The 10,180-nt window shown below is 38.4% G+C and overlaps 1 protein-coding gene across 1 annotated transcript; it reads right to left on the bottom strand.

Moving 5' to 3' along the window:
* Nucleotides 1-6,085: 6,085 nt before the first annotated feature.
* Nucleotides 6,086-6,955, bottom strand: LOC104423505 (Werner Syndrome-like exonuclease). The gene has a single exon (XM_010035991.3). It carries the CDS (start codon nucleotides 6,809-6,811, stop codon nucleotides 6,140-6,142), a length of 672 nt encoding a protein of 223 aa, XP_010034293.1. The 5' UTR covers nucleotides 6,812-6,955; the 3' UTR covers nucleotides 6,086-6,139.
* Nucleotides 6,956-10,180: the final 3,225 nt, after the last annotated feature.

Below are 10,180 nucleotides of genomic sequence, written 5' to 3'. Positions count from 1 at the left end.
CTCTTCTTGCTTCGGTTATTGATCATATTGAATGTATTTTGAGACAATTCCTCTGGAAAGGCCCATCCCTAGGCCGAGGGGGAGCAAAAGTTTCTTGAGAAGATGTTTGTGTTCCTAAGAAGGAAGGTGGTTTGGGTATTCGTAGATTAAAGGATTGTAATAAAGCTACCATGCTTAAGTATATTTGGGTTTTGTTTACTGACAAAGAATCCCTTTGGTGTCAGTGGATCCACACCAATTTCTTAAAAAATGATCACTTGTGGGTTTCCTCCATTCCTACTGTATGTTCTTGGGCTTGGAGGAAAATTCTCCAGCTAAGAAGAGACTTTAGGGCTTCTTTTTTGTGGAAACTGGATGATGGTCATTCGGTCTCGCTTTGGTATGACAATTGGCATCAGGAAGGCCCTTGGAGCCTCATTTTTCCAGACTCTCTTATTGCTACCTCGGGACTTACTAGACAAGCAACAGTGGCAGATTTACTTCCGCCTGAGGGCTGTGCTTTCAGGACTCTTTTGGAGTCTTGGAAGTTTTCCTTGTCGGTTCTCCCTCGTACCCCTCATCGTTTCTATTGGCGCGAGTCTTCTGATGGTGCTTTTTCGGTAGCCTCAGCTTGGGAGGCAATAAGGACCAAAAAGAATCGAGTTCCTTGGGCTCGTTTTACCTAGAATAATGCTATAGCCCCAAGGTTTCAATTTAACCTTTGGCTGATTATCAAGAACAGATTGTCTACTCAGGCTTTTCTCATTTCCATTGGAAGGATTGATTTTGCATTATGTGCTTTTTGCAATCGTATCCCAGACTCTATTGATCATCTCTTCTTTGATTGTCATGTTCCTGCGACACTTGCTTTCTTTTGAGTTGGAAGATGTAATCTTCTATGATGTAACAGAACTTGGGCGGAAAATCTCCTCTGGGCTTTAAAATTCCTGTCGGGTAATGATTTCTTTCACTCTATCACCCGTTTTTCTTTTGGGGCCTTATGTCATCTTATCTGGAAGAAAAGGAACAGTATCATCTTCCGAGGTGAAGCCCTTGAGGTTGCAGCTTTGAAGAATCATCTCATCAAAGTTGTGAAAGACAGAGCCCTCACCTTCAGTAGAGTATCGGACAACCCTAAGAATAGAAGGCTCCAACAAGGATGGGGATTTGACCCCTCTGTCTTCATCGGTGGCCCTGCTAAGCATATGGATTGATGGCGGGTCATTCCGGACTTATGGATAGTGCTATGGCTGCTGTTACTAAGTTTATTTTCTTTGATCTTTGGCGTTTGCCGTGGTGTGTTTGCCGGTTGTTTCGGCTGGTGTTGTTGTGTTTGTTCTGGTTCTTTTATATCGGCTCTCTTTCCACTCATTCTGCTTTTTGCACTATGAGTGAAAGTTTTTGGCACCAATTTTTTGTATAGCTAGCTCTCCCTTAATATATTTTTATCTTTACTAAAAAAAAAAAATAGGTCACTTCTAAATTAAGAATATGTAATATGAAAATTGGAATTGCCTCGAGACGCTATACATACAATTACATGTGTATGGCTTTATTTGTACTCTGAGACTACATTATATGTAGAACTAAATACTTAAATTTGTTAATCTAACCATGTTGAGGTCCAAAGTGAATCGTATATAACCTTATTGACCAAAATTTTCATTGCTTCTAAGTTTTAGAATAGAGTATCGTTCTAAATTCAATTACTTTGGATTTCCGCAAGTGTATTTTTCTTAATTTTGTATTTGTATGTTATATTATAGAATATGCTAGACACTATGAAGGCATTAAATGTAAATCACTAGGAAATAAAGCACAAGAATATTACATGATAAATGTAAAAAAAAAAATACAACAAATCGGTTGAAAACTAAAAATAACAAAGCATGACATCGTTAATTAGTTTTCATTGCTTTCTATGGAGAACTCGATTATAATATGATATAAAGTATTTCTCAAGGTTTTGCCGCTTGTACATGGGGAATTATCGTATCCATGCAAAAGCTTACTTTTTCATAAAAGAAAAAAATGATCAGTACCATATATATAGTTGGAAAAGCACGATGACGATTTCAGTAATCAAACATTACTTGCATTAAAAAATATTCATATAAATTGCAAAATCTTTCTGAACACATTCTCTTAACTTTCCAATGTGAAATTCATGAAGATCAAGGTAAATAACTTTCTTAGGGAAAATTGTCCAAAAAGTCCCAAACCTATTATACGTTTGTCAATTCAATCCTAGATCTTTTAATTTTTCCAATTGAGTCATAAACATTTTTTTACTTCTTGCAAATTCAGTCCATCCGGTTAATTTTGATCGGAAAATACTGACGTGGATGCCGGCGGTACCACGTAGGATTGTTGGCTCTAATGTGGACAATTTTTAATAATATTTTAATATTTTAATGTTTTTAAATTTTTATGAAATTTTTTTAAAAAGTTTTTTCCCTTTTTTTTTTGGCTTTTTCCTTGGCCTTTTCGGTGGCCGGCCTCGCTTGCCCAGCTGGGCGAGGAGGAGCACCAGCGAGGGGAGCCCTCACCCAGGCGCGGCCCGACAAGGGTTGCCTGGGCAAGGCCGACCCTACCCTAGGCTAGGGCAGCCTCACCAGGCGTCGGCCGGGCGAGGGGAGCCCTGGCTGGGGCTCACCCTTGCTTAGGCTAGCGTTGGCCTTGCCCTTGGCTGGGCAGGCAACGGTCGGCCTGTGGCCGGTGGCCGACCGTTCCCTACCCGGCCAGGGGTGAGGGCCAACCTCTTAGATCTGGTCTAGGTGAGGCCAACGCTTGCCGGGCGAGGGCTTCCCTTGCCAAATTTGGCGAGGCCAGCCCTCGTCAGGGCCAAGGCGGCCTCGCCCAGCGTCGCCATCACCCAGCTGACGCCCGACAAGGTCGCCCTAGCCTGGGGGAGGGTTGGCCTTGCCCATGCGACCCTTGTTGGGCCACACCTGGGTGAGGGCTCCCCTTGCCGGTGCTCCTCCTCGCTCGGCCGGGCCTCGCCTGTGGCGGGCGAGGCCACCTAGCTGACTGTGGCCGGCCGTCACTTGTGGCCGATGGCTAGCCACCGGAAAAGTCCAAGGAAAAAGCCAAAAATAAAAAATAAAAAAGGGAAAAAACAGAAAATAAAAATAAAAATAAAAATAGAATAAAATATTATTAAAAATTGTCCACGTTAGCGCCAGCAGTCCTACGTGACACCGCCAGCTTCCACGTCAGCATTTTCCGGCCAATTTTGGCCGGATAGACTGAATCGACAAGAAGTGAAAATGTTTAGGATTCAATTGGCAAAGTTAAAAGGTTTATGACTGAATTGGTAAATGTGTAATAGGTTTAGGACTTTTTGGACAATTTTCCCATCTTTCTTAAATAAGGAGTTCTCATCAATCCTATTGCACCGACCATAAAAAAAAAAAACCGATGACACCCTCAAAACTCTCCCGAGCTCAAAAGAAGCAAACACATCAAGGCATCCATACCCTATTTGACGATTCGTGAGCGCCGTCCTGTCCCGCCTGCGTAGGGTAATCTCTTTCGGTTTTTCAAGCTCTTTACGGAGGATGTCCTTGGACAGTACCTTGAGACAATTCGTAACCTCTTCATTGCTAGTCCACGGATGTTGATGATGCACGACACATGGAGTTCAAAGTCTTTGACGAGCTTCTTGCGTGTGGTTGTTTGCTTGTAAATCAAATAAATGATGCTTTTTCTTATCTCGCGTGGGAAAGATGGGAGGAAGTAGACTATTTTATAAGTGTGAGTGTCTTCTAATTTGCTTAAAAGAAGAGAATGGGTTGTGGGTTAGACCACACATGCAGTTTGTTTAATCAGTATTTTTGGGAAATCATGAAATTTCGAAATTTTTTAATATATAATTTCTTTAATTATTATTTTGTTCTGAATTTTATATGTTATTTCAAGGTAGCCTTTGAAGATGTACCTGTTCACTTTGCAAACATTTCCAAAGAGTTGCTTCTATTTATTAAGATAGAAATAAATACATTAGTTTTGGGATGAATGATGTTTAAATCTTTTCGAAATATCTTTCTAAAGAAAACAATACAACAATCATTTCAAATATTTCCCTTGAGAGATCTTAAAGAAATACTATAATTGATATCTAGTATTTTTAATCTAGACTTTATTGTATTTTAAAAGAAATTTGCTAATAACCATTAGCAACATTTTGAAACAAATAATTCTTAAAGAAAGTCATATTAAGTCTTAAAGTCTGATTTCATTGTTCTTCCCGATCTTTTGTCATATTTTTCCCTACACTTATTGGGGTACCACTTAGTATCTAGGCTGGCGATCAGCCTACCAAGCCTGATGGTGGATGCCCCTGACCTTGTGAATCCGGTGGTTAACGAAAGCAGGCTCATCGGTGACCAATGTTGTGATTTCATTGTAGTAGAAGAGAATCATGTGTATTAAAAGCATATTTCACTTGAGCAAAAGCAAGAGTATGTTTTCTTTTCTGTGGTGACACTTGCAATTTTCAAGAGGAATGGTTGAGATTTCTCGATATATTTCAATCAAGATTTGGAGAACAATTTCAAGTCTCGTGTCGTTTGTGGGGTTAATTGTGGTCCTAGTTTCGTACTAATTTCTCTTTTTGTAACCGTACTAATTACGCAGTTTCATCGGGAGTAGACCGATAATTTAAATAACTATTCTTATAAACTATTCATGTTGTTAAGTGAAGGCCCATTTGATCGCAAGATCCTATCCTTCGAAGACGACATTTTCTAAGTGATTTTTCTTTTTTACTTCTTGTCACTCGTTACACCTAATTCAGAGAAAATTAGCTTATTTGTTTTTGCCTTGAGTCCATGTCGTGGATCTGATACATTTGAAAAGACTAGCGAAAGGCACACTTCATGTAAAAGAAAAAAGACAAAAAGAGAGAGAGAAACGGAAAAAAAAAAAAATCCTCATATACATAATTGTGCTCGCTAAATCGTTATGGTATTATTTTTAATGTTATCATTTTTATTTTTAAGAATAGGTTTTCTAGGAATTTTCGAGTGAAAATATTTGAGGATGAAAACTACTCTTTTGATTTATTGTATGTATAGTGTAGAAAACAATTTATTTTTAATGCACACGAAAGATGACACGAGATAGCATTTCTTAGATATTTCATTTAAATCAACATAACAAGCACAATGAGATTCAAATGTATACTCTTTTGGACACTCCAGGTAATTAATTTTATTTCTGTTTACGCGTGTTCTTAATATTGATATTTTTTATCTAATATGTTATTTGTTTTTTTTATTTTTTTGTTGACCCAGAAACCGCCATACAGTTGGCAGCCGGTGGCATAAACCTAGTCCCCCGAACCACGAGCACAAACAACTGCGGGGATTCGAACTCGCTCCCTTTCAGAAGAGGGATTGAGCGCAATAAAGTACAAGAATATGACATGATAACTTAAAATAAATTTAATTAAAAAAACTGGTTAGGCACTAAAAAAGAAGAAGATAACGTCACATCAATAATTGCTTTACATTGCTTTTTATGGACAACTTGACTATAATATGATATAAAGTACTCTTTAAAGTTTTTGCAGCATGATCAAATACTTTTAGGACATTAGCATCTCTATTGATTCCTTATTTTCACTGAATGGCAGTGTCAATATCCAAAGACCTTCAAAAATATCAGTATCAACACTATTTTCACTGAACTCATTGGATCATTGGTATTATCAAAGTCTTCCACTTCATCTAAAAAGAACTGCTGCTGCCCATAATCTGTTACTTTGATAATTAATACCCCTGTTTCTTATCATCCTTTTAAGTATATTGACAATTGTAACTCTACAGCTATTCATTCGCATAATCCTTTCAAGTTTTATTGAATATCATCGTTTTAGACTTCGGGAACTATACCATATCCCTGCAAAGCACAGGTAATAAAACTAACCTTTTTTCATAAAAGAATGATCACTAGCCTTCTTTCCACGTGAAAATATTGACTATGTAAGATATTACCCATGAATAGAATAGTACGGTAAATATATTGAGAAATAAAACTATGATTTTCATGAAACATAATCAGACAATATTTGCATGAAAAATTAAGTAGTAAACAATCATAAAAGCTGCAAAATCTTCGTATATTCCCTGAACTTTTTAAGTGAAATTCATGGGGATCAAGGGTAAATATCTTTCTCAAACAAGAAGTTCTCATCAATCCTCACACACCATCCATCAAAGACCCTATTCACTGAGGATGCCCTCAAGACTCTCCCAAGCTCGAAAGAAGCGAATGCGTCAAGGCACCCGTACTCAATTTGACGATGCGTGAGCACCTTGTTGTCCCACTTACTCAATGTAATCTCCTTCGGCTTTTCAAGCTCTTTATGGAGGATCTCCTTGAACAGCTTCTTGAGACTCTTGTAACCCCACAAATCGTTTCGCAACCTATTCATTGCTAGTCCACGGATGTCGACGGAGCACGACACGTCGAGTCCGTAGTCTTTGGTGAGCTTCCTCGCGTCTTCATCCACACCGACTCCGACAAAGGTGTAGTTCATATTGGCGAGGAACATAAAGAGTGACTTGGGAATGTACCTTGCGTGAAGGAGCTGGAAGATGAGGCACTTATGACCAACGCAAAGCTGGAGAGTTGCGACCTGGGGAAAGTTGCTATTAGACTCAGAACTCAGGCACCACTCAATATCAAGACCGATGATCAGCCTCCTGAGCTTGCGATGATGGAAGTGCTCGACCTCGCGAATCCAGCGGCTAACAACAGCAGGCTCGTCGGTAACCCATGCCTTGATTTCATCCTCGTAGAAGAGGATTGTGTGAACAGAAAGCATATTTCCCTAAAAGTCGAGGTAAAGCGTGAGATGAGTGCGTAAAGCAGCGATTGAATAAAGCGGGAGAGATCATGTCGATACAAACAGGCTTGAGTCATAGTCTAAGTCAAGTTGAATTAGGAAAAATTAAGTCGCGTGGAATTAGGAAACTTCGAGTAACAAGTTATCTAAACTTGTACAATGACCGAGATATTTAAATCGAGTAAGTCAATCTACTTTCTCTCATATGTTTCTGTCTTTTCCCTTCGTTCCGAAGTTTTTTGCTTTTGCTTGAAGCGCAAGTTACCAAAAAGCCATGAAGAAAGAGATTCCTTCGTCAGATTCAGGTATCCATCAATGGCAAATGGTATTCAGTCTAAACTTGCTGTCCAATTTTCCTAGTGACTTTTCATAATCGTACCAACAAAACTTTTGTATTTTGAGTTTCACTAAATTTTATTCAAGAACTTAAAATCAACATTTTTGTTGAATTCTCTGAAGCTTGCTGACATTTTAGAGATTTTTGTTTTTTTTCATGGTTTTGGGACATAATTAATGCTAGACGTTTTAATTTTAAAATGTAAATTGAAGTCGTTATGGAAATACAAAGGAACCATCGAATGCACTTTCCTCTTTTGAGGAGGGCAAAATAGTTTCGTAAGTTTGTGTCCTCTAGCTACTATGAATGTGGAAATTGAAACGTTTTTAGGATTCTAGTTGTTGATCTTTAGAGTTAGAGAAAAAATAACCATAAAATGTTTCTAGTGACTTAACTCGAATTAGAGTTGCGAGATATCTTTCAATAAGAGTGATTAATTATATTTAGAGTACAAAATGAAACGTATTATAGAAAGACTCCATTATACATAATAACCATCAGCATCCCCAACTAGAGAAAAGCACCAAAAAAGTCCTAAATCTATTACATCGGTATCAATTCAATCATAAATCTTCTAATTGGACCAATTTATTCCTAAACATTTTCACATTTGTACCAATTGAGTCATAAATATTTTAATTGGATCAATTTAATCCTAAACATTTTCACATTGATATTAATTTAGTTTACTTGTCAATTTTGGTTAGCTAGCACTGACGTAGACATCGAGCAATGATTAGACGTTGACGTGGCAATTTTTAAATTTTTTTTTCTAATTTTTTTATTAATTTTCTTTTTCCATTTCTTTTCCTTCTTCTTCCTCCTTGAACTCTCTCATAGTGGCCGGCAAGCCCCCAACAAGGTTCGCTGGCCATTGGGTGAGGGCTGCGAAGCCCTTACCAACTGCTAGCAAGGGTTTGACCCTTGCCTAGCCTTGCTTAGGGTAAAGCGGCAACCCTCATTGATGGTTGGCAAGGGCTTTGCAGCCCTCCTCTAGTGGTCAACGAGCCTCATCGGAGGCTCACCCACCACTACGAGAAATTCCATGGAGGAAGAAAAAGGAAAAGAAGAGAAAAAAATTAATATAAAATTTTAAAATTTGTCATGTCAGCATCCGAGTTAATATCCAAGTCAACGCCGACCGGTGTCCACATTAGCACCGGCCTGCCAAAATTGGTCAAATAAACTAAATTCGTACTGATGTGAAAAAGTTTAGAATTAAATTGGTTTAATTGAAAAGTTTAAGATTAAATTAATACCTATGTGAAAAAGTTTAGGACTAAATTGGTCTAATTAAAAGGTTTAGGATTGAATTGGTACAAATGCAATAAGTTTATGATTTTTTTGATACTTTTCCCTCCCCAACTGATGGAAAGATAATTTCCTTTTTAAGTTTTCGGCTAGCCCAACACAAATATGATACGATGTACATTTTTGTCATGATTAATTATATCAAATACATACTCTCCTGTGATAATAAATAGTAACAACAAACTAGATCATAATCATAAATTTATATTTTGTTAGTATTCGATTGGTGGTAATTGATCTTACTTGATGCTTTGAGTTTTAAATTTGAAAATGTAATCGTAAAGATTCATATATATTGATCTAGGAGCATTCTTTCCAACGGTTTCTAGGGGAGACAATTCATGATTACCAAAAAAAAAAACCAACTAGATCGTAATTATAGATTGCACAGCATATTTTACCAATATCAAATTTGTGATTTGCAATACTCATTTGATTTATAAGTTAAATATGTAACATCACAATTAAAACTGACGGGTGGTAATTATCAATTATTGATAATATAATAGCAATCGAACAAATTATATACCGTTGATAACGACTGTGAAGACTACTAAAAATTGCCTCGAGGTTGAACGTCCTTCTCCACTATCAGCAGGAAACAACAGACAACATATACTCCTCAGTTGCTAATGGATTGCTTGCGTCTGATTAGAAGAACTGAGGATGAGATTCAACGGAGAAGCCATTCAGGCTATGGATCGATGGATGCGGAATCGATAGAGCAATGCCCGCTCCGGGGGAAAAGGGAAGAGAAATTCCTAGCCACGGTGGTGGAAGTTCGGGGATGAAGCTTCTTTTGTCGGCGGCACACCGAACCTGTGAAGGCGCAGAAGATCGAAAGGGCCGTTGCTGAGTTCTGCGATATGAAGTCGAAGAGGTGCAGCAAAAACGAGGGCAGAGCCACCTCAAGAAAACATGGATAAGGACTGCCGAACACCTGAGGCAGGTCATGTTAGACCCGTTTGTGATGGAGCAATAGATATCGAGGAGTCTCGTGGAGGGATAGGAGCGATAGCCAGGAACAATGATGGCATGTTGATCGGTGCATCTTTTGTAATTTCGTGATATTCGTGATACGTACACGGTTCTATCCAGACTAGTTTTCGTTTTGTACATTGGCTAGTAAATTAGCCAATCTCGAGCCGTTAATTCATGAAAAACAAATCATCTCGCCAGGTATTGGAGCATTAGTCGGAGGACAAAACACCAGTGCTCTCTATTTTTGTCGTTCTACTTTGTAGGGTTTGTTCGACGTAATTACATTTCTTGCGCATTTCAAGCTTGATGCCGAGCTTACATGTGGGGTGGGGCTATGGATTGCGGCACACATCAATTACAATTAAACCAAATTTCCGGATAGCTCGCCTGACATGACATTTCGATAAGATGAGCAGAGAAACATGTTTGAAAAAAAAGGCTTTCATCGATTGAATTATTGGTGCTAAAACCTTGCATGCATGCCATGTACCTCAGCTCTCCATTGACTTCCTGGAGGATATGGCTCGATAAAGCAGATAATGATAAAGAAAATTAATGATAATTCATTTATAAAATGTCGTCTGTCTTATCCTCCGACAAAGAGGGAGAAGATAAAGGGACAATTGTACTTCAGCTAGATGAAATGCACATTCCTCACCACCTGTAGGGACATTATTTTGAGGAACAAGCCTCCAAGATCCGAGTCATTCTTCATAGCA

The sequence above is a fragment of the Eucalyptus grandis genome, chromosome 10 (genome assembly GCF_016545825.1).
Source record: "Eucalyptus grandis isolate ANBG69807.140 chromosome 10, ASM1654582v1, whole genome shotgun sequence".
NCBI lineage: Eukaryota > Viridiplantae > Streptophyta > Magnoliopsida > Myrtales > Myrtaceae > Eucalyptus > Eucalyptus grandis.
This window is presented reverse-complemented; position numbering and strand designations above follow the sequence as displayed.

What these genes read in the sequence shown, in the direction of transcription:
- LOC104423505 (XM_010035991.3), bottom strand. Translation starts at nt 6,811, where the DNA reads ATGCTTTCTGTTCACACAATCCTCTTCTACGAGGATGAAATCAAGGCA.